At 38.7% G+C, this 18,017-nt stretch overlaps 1 protein-coding gene across 4 annotated transcripts in view; it reads right to left on the reverse strand.

The window, feature by feature from the left end:
• HECW2 (HECT, C2 and WW domain containing E3 ubiquitin protein ligase 2) overlaps positions 1-18,017 on the reverse strand; it is a 174,120-nt gene that overhangs the window by 13,777 nt on the left and 142,326 nt on the right. For all 4 annotated transcript variants that reach the window (XM_074593852.1, XM_074593853.1, XM_074593854.1 and 1 more), the window contains 5 exons: positions 17,208-17,304; positions 12,957-13,040; positions 9,783-9,892; positions 5,669-5,789; positions 3,472-3,585 (listed from right to left, as the gene is read on the reverse strand). In XM_074593852.1, coding sequence (XP_074449953.1) covers positions 3,472-3,585; positions 5,669-5,789; positions 9,783-9,892; positions 12,957-13,040; positions 17,208-17,304 — 526 coding nt within the window. The remainder of the gene's footprint in view (positions 1-3,471; positions 3,586-5,668; positions 5,790-9,782; positions 9,893-12,956; positions 13,041-17,207; positions 17,305-18,017) is intronic.

Here is an 18,017-nt window from a genome sequence, read left to right on the forward strand (position 1 = left end):
TCCATGCAGGCTGCTCTCATCAAAAATTTTGGCTCCAGCCGTAATGGCCTCTTTGCCACAGGGATATTACCAAATAATTGGGGGCGGGGGGGAAAACATGAAAAGAGCTAACATTAGATCTGTCTGCATCTGACAAATGAAGAATGAAAATGAAAAATGCTCATATTCTGTCTTTGCAGATTTGCAACAATAGGACAATTTGCAGGATAATCTTTCTGTTTTGTTTCTGCAATATAATCTGAGATTACTTCAGTGATTTGTCTTTCTTGGTCTGAATTTTCTTGTCTGTCTTCCAAACTTGAGCGCATTTAAATGTCTTTTGGAGAGTGCATTTCCTTTGGTTGTTTGGGGTTGGTTTTTTTGCTATTTCAAGATTCCGGTACTAATGAACAAGGAATCTAAATAACCCCTTCTTCCTGAATCATTAACAAACTTCATTGCTGACAAAGCACTGAGACTGAATTTTGACATTATGCTGCAGGTCATCATTATGTTTCAGTTAAGTATGAAGTTAATGCTCTAGTAGAGTTTGAAAATGGGAAACTAGAGATTTTCTTGTGGGGAAAAGAGATTATTAGAATCCTAACAAAGAGTTATAAAGATACACCTTCTATAGATATAAGATTTCATACTTGACTTTTAAGGAGATCTTGCTTTTGACTAAGACAATGCACAGACGGATGTATCACAGAGAAGGTCAGCTTTCACATAGGACTTCTGCTACTAATGTTTTGACTCATGAACTTTTACAAAAGACAAACATAGATGAGAGTTGTTTCTGAGGATGAAGTTGTCAGGAAAGTAAAGGTTAGGTACCATTATCAAGTTGAGGACAAAGCTTCTTTCCTGTGTTGAATAAAAGCCATTTTCCCTTCAGTCATTTGGAAGCACTTTGCTTCTATTAAGCTTCAGAAGTGAAGTACTGAAACAGATCTTTACCCTGGCAAGAAGGGCAGATTCCATCCTCAAATTGCAGAAAAAAACCCCACCAAAATGGTTAGGTATCATGGACAACTGTTGGATCTTAATCTTGGCACAAATACCAGGATCAAGCAAAGGGTCATCTGGAAGACTCTTGCAAACTTCTGGGAGAATCAGACCGACTACGAAATTTTAAGATAAAATAGAAACTGTGTGCTTGACGACCAGCCATTTCATACAGATCTTTTTGTACACAGAGTTACTGTGAGTCATGTTAAATAAATCAATCACGAGAGTCCTGCACTGCCAGTCAGATTTATCCCACAATTAAAGGCTTGGCACAAGGGTGAGAAAACTTCATATGAGAGGTATGCAACCACACAACAGCTGCCACTGTGGGGCATTTGGGTATTCAGGAGTAGAGAAATATGTTGTTGGCAACATGACTCATGTCTCCTAGGAAGTACCATTAATACTTCAGATTTACTGTTCTTAAATGTAAAGCAGCTTCTGCTAATAGTTAATAGAACTTAGCGGAAATAACTTGAAGGAAGTTTGATACTTTGTACCTTCATTTATCACCACGTGCAGTATGAATGTAAAATCATTAAACTAGCATCACAATTGCATGACTGTAGAAATTGAAGGTTCAAGGAAGATACCAAACATTATGAGACTTATGATAAAAATCATATGAACAGCAATAACTATGCCTGAGTTGCTCCACTTACTAATTTATACAGTAATAAATCAATAGTTACTAAAATCTTTTCATCTGTGGGGATTTCATTACCCATGACTCTAAGACTTACACCTCTTTACCGAGAGGAAAAGAAATGCAGGAGCAAACTCCCACTTAAAAACTTAAAAAAGGAAAAGGAGGAGCAAATAGGAAGCAATTAACTTTCAGTATTCCTCCTCCTCATCGTTCTCCTCCCCTCCACCCTGACCTGTCTTTCTACACCTAGACAAATAAATAGTTTGATGTGATACGTATCCTTGCACCATCTCTGATGAAACAACACTGTTTGCACACATCCTTTCTTCGTTCAAAACAGAGATTTGTAAATAGAGAATTGACGTCATTTTAATTTGACTTTGCTCTTAATTAACTCATTCTTTTCCATTAAGAGAGCCTTGTGTAAAGCTGGATGTAATGGGAACAGGATGTGTCACCCCCATTTCCAGGTCACGCTTCATCTTGCTGTACAGAGTGGTGGAATGCAAAAGCCAGACTGTCTCCTTTCATCAGACATCAATCTGGATCAATCTCTATCTCAGGTACGATTGTAAAATTTTCCCTTTCATTTTTAAATCTGAGTCGAGGTTGCAGCTGTGAAAGTAAAGGCTGGTAGGGCTGTGCAAGACAGTCCTCGTTCCTGCATCCCCGCCCTGCTCTGTCAATACAGTGTAATCTCATCCTGCACCAGCCTTGCCATTCCAGTTCTGAGTTTTTCCTCAGACAGCAGGGTGATATTATTTATATGAACAAGTCCACACTTGGCTCTCAGCTGTCAACATTTTTTATTTTAAGACTCCAGTGAGTCCTTATTAGCACTAAGCACTTCAGGGTGAACTTTAAACAAACAACAGGATTTAGGGGTTTTCAAAGGCAGATTGATTTTATCTCATCTTGTATGAGATGTTTCTACTACAACTTCACTATTTTAAAGACTCACACATCGCGTGGCAATAATGCACACTACAGCATTCCAAGAGCTGTGTGCTGCAGTTTCCTAAATATCAAGGAATAAAGTCTTGAATGTATAAAATACATTAATGAGATATATCAATAAAAATATATGCGTCTAAGGCAGTAGGCTTTAAGATCTGACAAAGGGGTGAAGAGACAAAAGAGGCAAATAGTACATCGTTCCAGTTTCACTTGCAAAGAAAACCTAACCACATCTTGCTTCACAATGCACATCTCGCAACCTGAAACACGTTAAACTTTCATTAGACACAGACTGAGTGTTCCCTGAAGTGACTTTGAAACACCAGGAATATTTGTGTTTATCTGAAAACTAGCAACAGCCTAATTGCTTTTATTTGTGACGCAGGCCCTGGCCTGGAGAGGCAGCGAGCACCTCCTGTAGCACTGAGGGCTTTCGGCTCCCATTGCCTCAGACCGGAGTTGAATTAAGGATTAAGCCTCTAGCTTACTCTTGAAGTACCCTCCTTCCAACAAATGGCAGCTGTCTTTTGACAAGCACTGGGCATATAATGTCAGCACTGACAGAAAAGAAATATGAATAACATAAGAAAGTTGCTTGTTTTTTCTTTGTTTTCCCAGCAACATTCTGAAACGCACACCAACTATTGTGAAAATTCACATAAACACATGCATTACTTCTGCAAAGGCAGAATGCTTTACATTTCACAATGCCTAAAAAGTCATCTTGAACAGCTGTATGTTCTAGGCTTATGTATGTGGCATTTCCTGACTGTAATCCTTCCTCTTTTCACTCTAGACCACAAGAAGTTTGGCGAAACAGCAGCTGCAAGACACACTGAGTTTTGAGATCACATTTACTTCCCTGCTCTACTCACCCTTCTTCCCCAACAAACGTGACATAGAGTTTATTCCTCTGCAGGTCTTTTCTTGAGTAGCCCATGATCTGGTTAAAGGCATCTTCTAGCAAGTGATCTCTCCTGATGATTAATCTGAAGAGCAAAATAATTTTGAAACAGCAACTCGTGAACACGAACCACACTATTTACACTGCAAGGTAACAGGGTTACTTCAGACAGATACACATTTCTGCCGGATAATTTGATCCGGACCAGGCAGCTCCTGTCTGTTAGTCTATTTCCCTCATGGATCTACTTTAGATTTCAATGAAATGTCTCTCATAAAAAAGAAGCGTAGCTTTATTTTTTCTACCCTGGTTTTTCCTTAAATCAAAGGCTTCAATGGGAAAGGTCCTGAAGCGGGCATTTTCATTAAAATTAAAATCCTTTTGTAAAGCTGGGCCTCTAAATCAGTCTTACTCTAAGCAAGAATCTAACCTTTTACATAAAAATCAGTCTCTTAACAAGGAAAAAGATAAAACCGTGGGAAAGTCACTGAATGGTAACTTCAGAATCACATATCCTGACACTATCACCAGTGTACGTGTGACGGGACAAAAAGTCTAGAAGGAATGCAATTGTTTGTCCAAAACCAGACTGAAGCATTGCATGTGAAAACATCATCTAGAAGAAAATTGTGAAAGTGAGGAAGTGCCATAAAGATCTAAAACAAGAGGTGAAAGAATCCTCCTTACTTAAACATTTTATCTTCTGCCAAAAAACCTGTGTTTAATTAGTTTCCTGAAACTTAGCATGCTTTATATTCAAATACTGCCTTATGTGTGCGTTTGATCAGTCAGTCAGAGTGAAGCTGGGAGCTGCTGCTGCCTGCACAGAGGCAGCTTCCCCCTTCACACAGCCTCCCGCAAAGCCCTTGCTGGCCATACTGCTTGTGCAGAGATGTGTGCACAGATTGCACACAGAAGCGGAGAGGCCAGGAACTGGCAAGGTACCTGGGCAACAAGAGGACCCAGGCAGTATGCAAGTCGTACTGGGGTCCTGGTTCAAAAAAAGGTAGCGGGTCAGCGTACACCCGGGAAAGCAACCCCGAGAAAACTTGCTATTAAAACAATCAAGCTGTTGTTCTGCTTAAAAATCCACGGTGTGATGGCAAATAGGTCAGGGAAAAAAGGTGGAAGAAGTGTAATGGATCTTACACGTAGCAAATGCCATCTTCTTCTACCAGCTATTTGCCCCAGCACTCCTGACAGAACTTTCATAGATTAAGCTTTAAGTGTTTATGATTTCATTACATTACATGCAGACAAGGTCCAAGCTCTGCCTCCTAAGATTGTTTAAACAATACCATTTTAATCCCATTTCAGTTGTGGAAAACTTTTAACAAGTTCATATAAAAGAAGTCTGAGCTCTGCACAAATTCCTGCAAAATGCAAGAAATGACTGACCGAGGGGAATAAAAATAATTAAACACCCCCCCCCCCCCCCCCGTTCTAATAGAAGAAATTGTTAAAAAATAAAGTTCTAGTGCCTCAGGGCTACTATGAGTGTATCAAACTATAATAGTTCGATACCTGGTACAAGACTTGGTAATTTACAAAATTATGAAGGTATCGTATGATGACGATCCTTAACACAACAGTATGTAATCACACAATTACCAGATACATGAAGGAGGAAAGACCTCACTCCCAGCACTCTAGCATTCAGAGTGCTGAAGTAAAAATATGAGCAGGTTTTTAAGGCGATCCTTAGAATTTAATAATATTTAATCTTAAGAGTCCTCTTTATTAAAGAGGACTGTGATAGCAATACAGGCAATGATGTAAAGAAGATAAGCCTACCGAGTTTTTTCAACAGAAAAAGACATGAGAAAATATAACTGTTTGTATCATAGCAATTGCCATAATGGAAGAATTCAGATGCTTCCTGTTCTGCATGCCTCTTCCCAAAGCGCTTTTTGGCACTTTATTGGTAACATTTGTATGAAAATATAGTTGGAAGAAACATAAAAAAAGAAGTGCTTAGAACTTGCTGTGTCCTCCACTATGAATCACATGCTGACACTAAGTCTTTTATGACACGCTTTGTATTTCCAGAAGTGCAAGGGTAACCGTAACATCTGCATTCCTTCTAGTGGGAAGAAGCCTCTAGACGTGCAAGGCGAAGGCAAGCTGCCTGAGAAACAACTCCAGTTTATTGAGATTCTTCAACATACTTCAGTTTCCCTGGGCCTTGTCCATATCCTTTAGTCTCCAACTTCCTGTAAAAGTTCCTCAGTTTGGCTTCAAAATCTCTTTTGTAAGGAGCTGGAGCTCGGGCATTGGCACGCTGAGTACCTGCAGGAAGCAATACGCAAAGGATGAGCTGTCGTGATATGAAACGATTAATGTCCCATCCTCTACTGAAAAGACTCCTTAATAGCAAAAGGCGTGGTATGTGTTTGGTTTAGTCACCTTTATAAAGAGTAAAAGCTAAATATCTTCAAATCTGCTCTGCATACAAGACTTTTTGGTTGCTCATTTTGAATAGTATCATATTTCTAAAGTAATTCTTAAAAGAGCAAATCCAGGTCAATGCAGAAGATGGACTAAAAAACCAGCACAATCCACTGGAAAGATTTAACTTTTGTTTGTGAAGTACACTTTACGTATAACCTTTAAAATAGCTCATGTAATAAATGTTCTGCTCTGTTCTGGTTTTAATCTTACTAAGAAAAACAGGAACTCAGAAACGAAGCATAAACAGACTGTAATTTTGCTGTGCCCCTGTTGAATACATCAAGCTGAAGAAGGAAGACTTTTGGAAATTCCCTAGTAGAAGTTTTTCCTTGGGGAAGTAAAAGGAAGAAAAATACTGGAAGAATGGAAAGACTACCAAATTTAAGTTTGTGGAACTTTTCACTTGTAGCTGCAGGAACATACGTGATGGTCGTCTAAGTGAATTTATTTTTGAGAAACTATTTTTGAGGGTCAATTTCTTAAAAGCAGGGAGAGATGAGATCGTTTGCCAAAAAAAAGGCATACTCTCACCTCTGCATGCACAAGCCTAGTATATACAAATTAGTTATTTAGTCTCATCTACTCTGAATATTACAACCATTAGAACTTTCACTGCCTCCCTGGATATATTACTTCAATTGATTTGACTGCAAGACAGTGTGCCAAATAAGCAGTTAATCCTAGCCCTTTTACGTTCCTCTTCTTGCTCCTCATTTTTTTAACATTAAATTCCTCCCCTGCATGCCTGTGTAGACATCTCCCACAAAAACTCAGGGGTTGTTTAAAATTTCTCATGCCCTACAATATACATAGGTTGTCAACTACTTATCTGCAACAGGTGGTCATCTAACAGGCCCATAATGCACTGGAAATACAAATGAACAGTTTAGAAGCACGTATATGTAGACTTCTGTCTTTTAAGTGACAGTCACTTCCTTACATGAGTTTTCTTTTGGCTCCCTGTAAGAAACTAAGCCAATACAGAAACATTTCTTGCTACTATGGGGGAAGGCATGAGAACGCAACGTTTTCAGGTTATGAAAGAGAGAAAACGTGTATCCGTTCAGCCTGTGGGCAGAGACCAGGGGAAAAGAGAGCAGCTTGCTTAGCCACAAAGCGTATGGGTCTGACGGCAAAGGCGACGAGCACATCCTGCGGAAGTGGCTGCTGGAAGAAGCTGCAGAGTCGATCTCTCTGCAGAGATCACGGAGAGAACAAGCGAGATCAGTATTAACACTGGGTGCCATTTACAGGTCTTTGAAAGACCTGTCTGACCAGAAAGACACTTGCCACTCGTTCTAGGCTTAGAGTGGTGTGTGGGAGGAATAGAAAGCGTCAGGGAATCCTCAGAGCTCCAACATGCAGGACCCCTCTGGAAAAACAAATGACGGTCATTGATTAATGTATTGTTGTTCTCCTCTTTTACTGAGAGCACCAAGGGCTTCTAAAGGTACACTCAGCTAAGTTCTCTAGAAAACTTACAGAAACTTGAAACTGTAATCAGCCTTTTGGTTATTGGCCTTTTCCCTCTCCTTTGTTTGTTTCGCTTTGGGTCAAAGCGGGTACAAAAACATAGTCGCCAAAAAAATGCAACAAAAGCATGCTTTAATCTTAACCCCTGAAGGAAGTTTTTGCTGAGACATACCGCAGAGCATAAACCTGGTAACACATTAATTCACGGTTCAGAAATCAGCAGTATATTATGCTGTCAGCACATGACAAGTCCTCATTGCAAATCAGATGCATATGCCAAGAAATTCCTGGGCAATTACAGTGATTACGTCCGCCTTGGGAACAAAAGATGTTAATGGAAGAGCTAAAAAATGCCAGTGATGTGATAATCGTATTTGATTTTCAAAGAGGTTATATTCTAAAGCAGATATAAAGAGTATCTTCATGACTATTCATCTTTCCCAAAAGAGAAAGTAGAACTGATTGTGACCGATCTGAACAATGGATCCTTAACACACAACGTCCTGCAGTGCAGCACAGCCAGTTTAGCTGACAGAAAAACACAGAGCCTTCATAGAAATGATGGGCTATTTACAATTTCTCATCAAAAAAGTCATTTGTACACCAACACAAACACGCATACTCGCAGACTGACAGGGCAATTCAATGGTCTCTCTATATTTTTCTATGAAATAGAATAGAGATTACAATTTTAAGGAGAACAGGACTAAAACCATCACTGTTCATCCTTTACTGTGTGCTGCTTCTTTGAGGAATAGATGAAAATACCATGTTAAAGACTGAATGTATTTTGAAATGACTTTGTTAGAGTGAAGCCCTGCCAGCATGCTTCGGCGCATGTACTAATAATGAAGAAATTATGACTCTGAAGGCCAAAGCTGGTTTTACTCATAAAAGACTGCCAAGTTTGCAGTTGGAAATAAGGTGCAAACATCCAGATTTCATTCTTCCTTTCTTTTCAACAAAGGGAAACAGTTACATCTAACCCATATATTTTCCAAAAATATCAATACATGTGAGTATTATATTTTGCTGCTTTGCAGAATGCCATAAGATCATTAAGGTTTTCGGATACTTTCTTCAAATAGGTCCTACAGAGGTCCAGCAGCTTGAAAAGCTACCACTCATGACATGTTTATGAATGGTTTTAATCTGGTTTCTTGAAAAGGCAAAGCTTTTTATGATTGTGGGCTGGGAAATGCCCATAAAAATCACAGTACTTTTTCAGATAAAATTTTCTTATTGTCTGGAACTACCTAGAGGTAGTTCCCGAACTACATCCTGAATGTTCTCCACTTATCTATACTTTTGTTATCAAATTTGTAGAAGTCCCCTTAAGCCACTTCCAATTTACTGCAGTGATTTTATTTTACTTACCTATTATCTTTCTTGAGAAAACTAAGAATAGCGACATCTATAAACTTCAAATTGCTGTAATTAGCCTTCAGAGGTCAAATGAAACTTGCCATATTTGAAATAATTTAGTTCTGATCCACAACTTAGTTAATATGTGATCAACTTCATTCCATTCTGACATGTGCATTTCCAGACAGCTGCAACGTGCTATCTTTTGAACTCATGTTAAGGGACAACAATCTGACTTTACATAAAATTGTCACTCATTGCCCCACAGCCCCACTAAAACTGGCATTTTAATGTACAGTTATTACATCTCATATTTTTAATTCTTTAGGCGTCAGGATCCTGGCATGAGCAGTCACTTAGGTGTTTCACATCAGTGAACAACAGGTTTGCATGTTTTACAAGTCAGAACAAAATCACAACCTCTGAAGCTGTAATACGCCAATTTTTTCTACTGGCAAAACATCTTGTGAGCCCAAGGCAAAGGTTCAAGTTTGACAGTCAAATGCAATCACACTTGTTGACTTTGCTCAAAAATAGGACTAGATCTTTGTTGCTGCTGGAGCAACAGAACTTGTATCTTCAGAAAGGTGGAAGGTCATTGTATGCAGCATAATGTAAACTAAATCATGGGACTGGCTCTACTGCAATACCTTACGGACACCATCATAATGAAAGTACCGCAGTGACAAGCTCACTGACCACTCAGAAGGTGCTTCAGCTTATGTAACTTTACCCGTCTAAAGGTTGGGGAATGAAGAGGGGAATAGGTTATACTTTCAAACAGCAGGTTCTTGGCTTTAGGCTGACGTGATTTTGAATTTGGAAAGCAAACAAAAAAATACAGTCAAACCATTTTTCTATTGTTTTTGTTCTCCGACTTTGGGGAAGGCAGCAAGAGCATGCTACTGACTTTACTGATCTGGAACTGGTCCTTACCAAGAATGAGAAACGGTCTCCTACAGTCCCTGCAGAAGCTGTGCCTGAGCGACTTACCTGGAGAGTTCTGAGGCGAAGACACCGGCGAGCCCCTCGGGGACTGGCAATAACTAGGATGAAGTAAGGCATGTGGCGGCACATATGACATTATCTCCTCCTCAAACAAGCTGGTAAAAAGGAGCAAATCAGAAATAACACGTTTATTTGAATGAATGGCATTTTTCCACTTTCTGTGAAGAAATCTGTAGTTACTAGCCTGCTTCCTTTCCACTGTGCACACTTAGAGTGATACAAAATATTTTACTGCCATTCCCTCAATCAGACCTTGAAAGTTACCAGAAAACAGTAATTACTACTTTTGTGGGACATCACTATACATAGCATGGTATTTGTTTTCAAGGTTGAAATATAATTAATCGCCTTTAAAATTTGTTTGTTTGGCTTTTGGGAGTGTGTGGGTATGTGGTTTTTTGGTTCTTTTAAATTGTGTTCTTGTGACAAAGGGGTCAATAACCTTAATCACACTTTCCTGGAAAAAGATCTGCAATACTGCACAAAGACCAGGAGCAGAGACAAACATTCTACGTCTCCAGGATTAAGAATCACATCTGAACTTGTTGAGCGTATTCAATAGTAAGCTTGTTGGCATAACAAGTTATTTCCTTATATTATCTTTAATTCTCACACTGTTGCTGAAACAGGTATATCACTAGTCTGTTCAGGTTCAGTTATTTCATGCTTCATCTGTTATTGCTACACAATTTTTAAGAGAAAACCAATAAACATTTGGCAGCCTAATCACTGCATCCGGTACATAGAGTCTGTATCTATATTAAAATTTCAGTCTTTTCCCAAAAATTGACACAAGCAAATCCAAAAAGAGACAGAATATCTAGTATCAGAATGGATCTGATATCAAAGCCTATGTTGGATGTTAAACACTACACAGATAAGAATAACCTGCTGAGCTCATATATAAAATTCATTTTCAAAAATTGAGCTACAGAAAGAATCACAAGCCAATCTTTTACTACAGAGCTCAAACAGTGAAAGCAACGTTCAAATAAAAGATTTTTCTCACCAAGTTTTTTCACTGAACAAATACCTAGAAAAATTTTTTGCATGAGGTTTTTTTGGAATGGGTATTTTCTGGCAGTTCTTTTTAAATTCATGACCATGTGTTCTTTTTCTCCAAGTTACATTTTGATGCTGAAAATGTGATGAAATATAAACCACTGCTTCAGTCTTGGATTAAACGAAGAGTTAAGATGATTATTTGTGTTGCATACAAACAACACGTTCGGAAGAAGAAACTGAAAAGTATTTTCTTCCTAACGCCTGAAGCATAATGTAATGCCATTCTTAAGAGTATTTTTAAGAGTGTGATGCACTGTATTTCCTTCAGTCCCTAAACACATAGGGGTTGGTTTGTTTCCTTTAAGTTAGCTGCAACTTTATATTTACTGAAGCATGTGAAAAAATGTACAGTGTTCCCAAACAATAAAGATATCAGAAACAGTAATTCCACCCAATTATTTACTACATCTCAGAGTGGTCTACAGGACAATTATATCTTTCCCCCCCAGCTGAAGAAACAGAGGCATGGACATGGGTACAGTCTTTCCTAAGGTCATTCAACCAGCCAAGCCAGATACGCAACCCAGGTGTCCAGAGCCCCAGGAAGATTGAGTCGTCGTGATTAGAGTGCAGTTTTCTCAGGGTTTCATAGAGAAGGGTCATGATGACACCCTGCTGGAAGATACTGTTAAAAGTAAAAATCCACTGAGACTAAATAATGGTAAGAAAAGACATTTCATCACCTCAGTACACCAGTATTTTAACTTATCCGACCTTCAGTTTTACACTGGTATTTACTCACAATAACTCGGTCCAGTCTTGAGGTTTAGCATCCAACATTTTAAGAAACTAATGAATGCATAGATAACATTTTATCAATAGTATGTCCTCAGGGCAATTAGATTATTAATAAAATGGGAAGAAAATCCTCAAGCAATGCTTTTCAGTTAGATTTTTTTTTTTTGGGGGGGAAAAGTAGATTAAGAGAAATATAATGTGAAGAATATGATAAAGTTATTCTAGGGAGGCACTGGTTACAACTTTTCTCTTAAAAATTTGTTATACTTTTCTACAAAAGGAAGACTGCAATCAAAATTTTTAATTTGCTTTATTTCCATTATAAGTTATTTGCAGTCTTTGCTGTTAACAGAACACTAGAGGGAAGAAAACCCATTCAAAGAGCAATGATAAAATCATTTGTGCAACCCTTATTTAGAAACAAATAGCTGAAGCCAGACTTTTCTGTGTAAAACCTGTGCCATCTCCATGCATTATATATCAAAACAAAAATTTAAAAGGTTTATTAAGAAACAATATTTGCATTTTAAAAAAGCTTCTGCATGGCTTTAAAATGAGGGTTTTTTTATAGCTGTAATTAATTCAGAGATTTAGGGACCAGAAAGGATTATCATTATGCAACCTGACCTCAAAATACTACTACTAATGCCAATCCTATTTCACTAGATTCAATTTTAAATGTACTCATGAATTTCTTCATGCGCTTTTAGAATGGATGCGAATACAACGTGAAGATACAAGGGTTTAATCCTAGCAAAAACTCTGCCCGATTTTTTGATTTAATTGTTTAAATGAAAAATACTAAAGCAGCAGCTTCCCCTTTCGTGAACTCTGTATTTCCTTTATTAAAGGGGACAATGCTTGACAGCATAGTGAAGAGGCAGCAAGACGTTAACTAATAAAAACACATCTCAAGTATGAATGTTCACAAATACATTCCCAAACCACGGAACTAAAGAGGTGCATTCTTGAAGCAGCAGGAGGCACATTCTTGCAAAGAGGTCTAAACTGCACCGCCTCTCCAAACGTCAGAGCTGGATGCAACAGGACAGTGAAAGGTGGTCTGGGCAAACCCATATAAATCGCAAGCACAGCCATCTTGCACTTGCCTTTCCTCAGACAGAACATCACATTCCATCACTTCTATCAAAAAATGTGACCTCCAGCTACCATCTAGAAATTGACCGTGATGAAAATAAAGTATCTGACCCTTGAGTTGTAGCTCTTCCAGCTGCAAGTCGGAGTACTGAAAGGGAAATGTTTAGGTCACGAAATCAGCACACTCTACTCACTGAAAGGCTCCTCAGCAGCTGCCACAGCATATTCCATACATGCATCGAAAGCAGCAGTGCCTACCTGAGTAACATGACAAGGTCTGCATCACTGGATAAACGCACCAACCCAGGTGTTCCCTCTGTCCGGATGAACTGGATCTTCTCCCTGTGTAAGCGAAAAAAGACTTCCAAAATATCTTTTGCAAATAAGGCACCAATGTACACCACAGCAACAAGAAAGAGTACAGGGTATACCATAAAAACCTCTGGGTTATGCTTCTGTATTTCAAAAACCATTTTTTTTCCCTTGCCACAACACGTCCACTTGAGCAGGAAAATATTACAACCCAAAAGCTAATTTATGCTGAGGAGTGATTCTCCTGCTGCCCTCATCTCTTCAATGCTCGGGCTGCTTCAAGTAGTACAGCCATCCAAACAGTTAAAAAAAAAAAAATAATTTTTTTTAAAAATCAGTCATTCAAGTTCACGCTAGCTGTGTCCCTGCATTCAAAGTAGAAGGCTGAGCCCTGTGAGAGGTCATTACTATTCCGAAAGTGAACTGTTTAAAGAGGTACTGTCTTTTTTTGAACCTTTGTACAAATGCAAGCCATACATCACAATGCACACTTGTGATTTTAAAAGCGGGGTTTTCATGCCCTGCATTTAAGAGATCTTCCAGAAAAACCCTTGTACTATTTCTCCCCCTCTGTCCCACCCCAGCGCACACCCTTCCTCCCAGAGCCAGCGCGGTCACTACTGTAGAATCTACGCATCCTAAACTCTCAGCATGGTAACACACAGGTTTTTAGGATCTATATTGAATAAAATTCCTTGGCTGATTTCTGTTCTTTTTCTCTTTAGAGTTTTTTCCTGCATTCTAAAACAGAAGAACATCCTTTTTATTTTCTCTCTAGCAGTACAAGGTATTTGATGGTACAGTAGAGAGAAATTCTAATTTGGCTTTACTCTTCAAAAAAGAAAACAAAACCCAAACCCATGTAGTAAAAACTGTCCCAATTCCAAAGGAGAAAATCCCCAAACAAAAAGAAAAGTAAAGAACTCCACATAAAAACAGCAGCATTGGCTCAGCTCAGAGGTCCATCTACCCCACTATTACCAACAGTGACAACAAGAAGGTCAAAACCGATCTGTTTTGACCTGTTTTGATCTGTGTGGATCTGCAATCCACATCGTAACAAGGCTGCTGGTGGCTGCACGCAGTTTAAGCTGCGAGATGAATTTCTGGAAGACATCACTTCGTGTGCAGCAGTTTCAACAAAAGGATCAAAACAAATTTCTTGCCACCTGTCTCTAAAATCACGGTGCATAAAGACGTTCTCAAAGAGCAGATCTAACATACGTTGCCTGGTAACTTGCACTACACTTACGGCGTATTCAAGGGTGAAAAAAGGGCATAGCCAGGCTGTGCCCAGAGCTCGCCAGGGTGGCGGCCGTGGCTGTAGCAGGAGTGTGGAATTCAGTGTTTTGCCATGAAGAGAGGTCCTGAGAGTCAAGCACCCGCTTCATCGACGCTGTGGTTGCAGCCAGTCAAGACTCAAGTGGTTGCACTAGCACAGCGCCGAGCCAAAGCCAGCCTGCAAAAGCATGGCCCTAGAGTGCCCAGGGCAGGGACCTCTGGACACTTCCAGAGCCTACTCCAATTTACACCAGTGCCCAAAGGGCAAGGTTTGAGGAAATACATGGTGGATTACAAAATATATCTTAGCATTTAGTTGGCAGCAACACCAGGAACCAGAAGGATGTTTTCTGGATTAACTCACAGATGCAGCCCTACAAATGAATGCAGTCCATGACTTCCTGGGGCTACCAGGGACAGTTGTGACTTTGATAGTGTTTTTTTACATATATGCCTTTTACCTGCTGTTAAGATATAAATTCTGTTTCATGTACAACAGGTGCCTTCGACTGAAGTCTTTTCCATGACGTTATTTACAGTTTCATCTGTGGTGGCTTGCAGTAAGATTTGATGCTGGCTACACGCTTAATAATAGTATGATAAATACAATGTTCTCACTCCACCATAAAACCTCTGAACAACAATCTCGTACCTGTAATATACTTTCATTGTATATTTTAATAGACCCTCAACTTCTTATCTCTTTATTCTTTTTAGGAATGAGAGATTATTTTAGACAGAAAATGTAAGAAATCTTTTCAAATTATCTCTGTGCCCTTCCACTGGCCAAATACTGATTTTCCTCCTCTCCTATGTAATAATTATAATAGTAATAGCAATATTAATATCATCATTCTTCTCCAATTGCACTGAGGTCCTCAAAGAAATAGATTACTGACAGTGGTACTGATCACTACACTAAAAAAAAAATGACACAAAGAATTCATAGTGTGGGATTTCACTTAGGTCTTAATTCATCAAGTGTTACAGCAATGTCATTGGAGTTGCTTACTCTCACCACATGTGAAATAGACACGGATTCCAATAACTTGCTAAATCAGGGTCTTAAAAGACTAACTAGGAGAAATGAACTTGTGATCTTTATAAAAATATAAGCAATGTTACTGAAGCATCAGCTTTAGAAGAATATAGGAGAGGTATAATGGAAGATACTTTACCTTAAATATACTAACTTCGAAGACTAAGGCTAGAATGGAACGATTTGGCTTAACAGAATGGCTTCTCTGAACAATCCTACTTGACGTAAAATAAAATTATGTTCATTAAAACCCCCAATCATTCTGCTAAAGCAGGCAAGTTAGACATAGATCTTCAGTCTATTATACACAGTCTCAAGTAAATGAGGAGTTACAGAAACCAGTATCTTTTATCCTTCGAACTTCCATTTTTAATCTGAAAAACATTTTTCCCTTGAGAATGGCTCAGCTTGTGGCAAATTATGATTCGGTAGTCAGGAAGCAAGGTTCTACAATAAGCAGAGTGTGATAACACAAACAAGTCTTTTGAACAGTCTGAACTCTTAAATTATAGAAACTCTAAAAAAACCACAAAACACGTAAAGAAAATGACAGTCTGATTGCTATCAGAGTAAAGGAAGCCAAGCACCCCAGGGAAAGGAAAAAGGAATAATAAAACTACTAATAATCAGAAATGGTATACTATTTCCCAACAGATTAGTTTGCTCACATTTCAAACCAAGCCTGGTGGGACAAACTTGCTTGTAGTGATAGGGGTGCAACATAGGAAGTGTTTTGACAGGCTGAGAATTGTAGATTTTTATTTTCCTCCTTTTCTCTGTATTTTCTAGAGAATGTGTATTCTGCTAGTACGTCATTTCAGGTTTGTCAGCCAGGATTTCTTTAGAGGGTAAACCAAATATTTAACATAGAAGCCTCATCACAAAACTCATTAGGACACAATGCTTTGGGAAACTGCAAAACAGGGCAGCTTGTTGAATTCTGGGAACTTGCAGGACATGGAGGAAAGGGGATTAATAAGTAACACTATGAGAATGGAAAAAAAAAAAAAGAAAATCTGTGCTGGCTACTGCGCCAGCCAGAGTGGATAGGCACCTGGAACACAGAGCACTTCACTGGCAGCTCTCCGCACAGGACAGACCGCAACCATCAAACCAGTGCTTTTCAAATTTAATGCCCAAGGAATAAGAGATAGTCATTTGAGCCCTAGTCACTAATATCCAAGTTGTTAGTTATTCCATCTTTTACACTCAAGTACATGAACCAAAGTGTCTTTGTGAAGGACACACTTTAAGATGGATCTTGCCATTTACTGAATTTCACTTTTTATCATTCCTAGTCTAACTATACGAGGGAGCTATAACAACCATATAACAATCACAGATCATCCTTCATCGGATCTTGTTGGACGATGCAAAAACCTGTAGCTACACATTTTTTAAATTTTGGAGAAGCACTAAAAATTCGGATTGATACAACATTACCTCCAAGTTCATTAGGTCAGGACAGCCTTTCTGTAAATGCGCACTAAGAAGCTAAGAACAAAACCAAATGCCATTCTGCCTCACAGTCCCAGCTGTACTCATACTGAAATGAATGGGCACATTTGCCGTGCCATCCAGCTGTCTTGGCACATTTTGAAGACATCAGCAAATCTCTTATGCCAGTTGTTCAAAACATTTTATTGTAGATACCTTTATTTGGTAATAACGCATTACCTCTGTTCTCGTAAACCTTATTACAGAGACTTACACAGAAGTACAATAAACAACTATTTCTTAATAGTTTTATGAATATGTTTGAACAGGCCAGAATTCTATCATGTGCTATGTTCCACTGCTGATTTTAATGAAAGAAACTAATTCTAATTAGCATTTTATACTGAAATAAGAATAGCAGATTTCACTAATTTTATTACCTGAGTGAATGATTCCTGGTAAGATCTGGCTGACGTTCTTGTAGAATTTCAAAGATATTGGGCTGCCGCAAAAACGCAACGATCTTGTCATTGTAAGCTGAAAACATCAACAGAAAGATCATGCTGAAACAAGGAGATACAAGATACAAGACTGCATTTCTTCTGAGTTTTGAAAAAATAATGACAGCGGACTTCCTCTTCATGGTTTTAAGTTTAGCAGTATTGTGTTAATGCTTTTTCGTGTAAGGCTACTGATTCTACTATCATTTGGGGAACACGCTTCTTGATTATGAAGCAAATCCGACTGTGACACGACCTTCCCACTATTAATAGCTCTAATTTTGTTAGCAATTTCTATTATATTTTATCACTCACCCTCTTAGCCAAGGTCAAACTAGAATATTCATTGCTAGAATAAAATTGCAGGGACCTTGGTTTTCACTGCACTGAAATCCACTCTCAAATATTAATCAGTCATTGGAAACACCCATATCAAATACTCACTAATTGCTGAGCCTGCAGTGTATGCACACCATGTCCATGGCAAGGGGAAGGATTTAAATTAGCAGAGATTTTCAAGTAAACGTGCCACAGTACAAAGAGCCAGTTACGGTCAATTGGATTAATTTATCTTGATTTAGCACAATGTGACAGCTGTTAGATTCAGTAAGCTAAATTCTGTTCTTGGCGGCATACAAGTCAGTAACTTTGTGTGTATGTAACCGAGAACAGAAGTTAAGCTAATGACTAATTCCAAGCTGATTAGCACTTTCTGGAATCCTGCCAAAATAGATGCTCAGAAGTTGTACA

The sequence above is a fragment of the Larus michahellis genome, chromosome 7 (genome assembly GCF_964199755.1).
Source record: "Larus michahellis chromosome 7, bLarMic1.1, whole genome shotgun sequence".
Taxonomy (NCBI): domain Eukaryota; kingdom Metazoa; phylum Chordata; class Aves; order Charadriiformes; family Laridae; genus Larus; species Larus michahellis.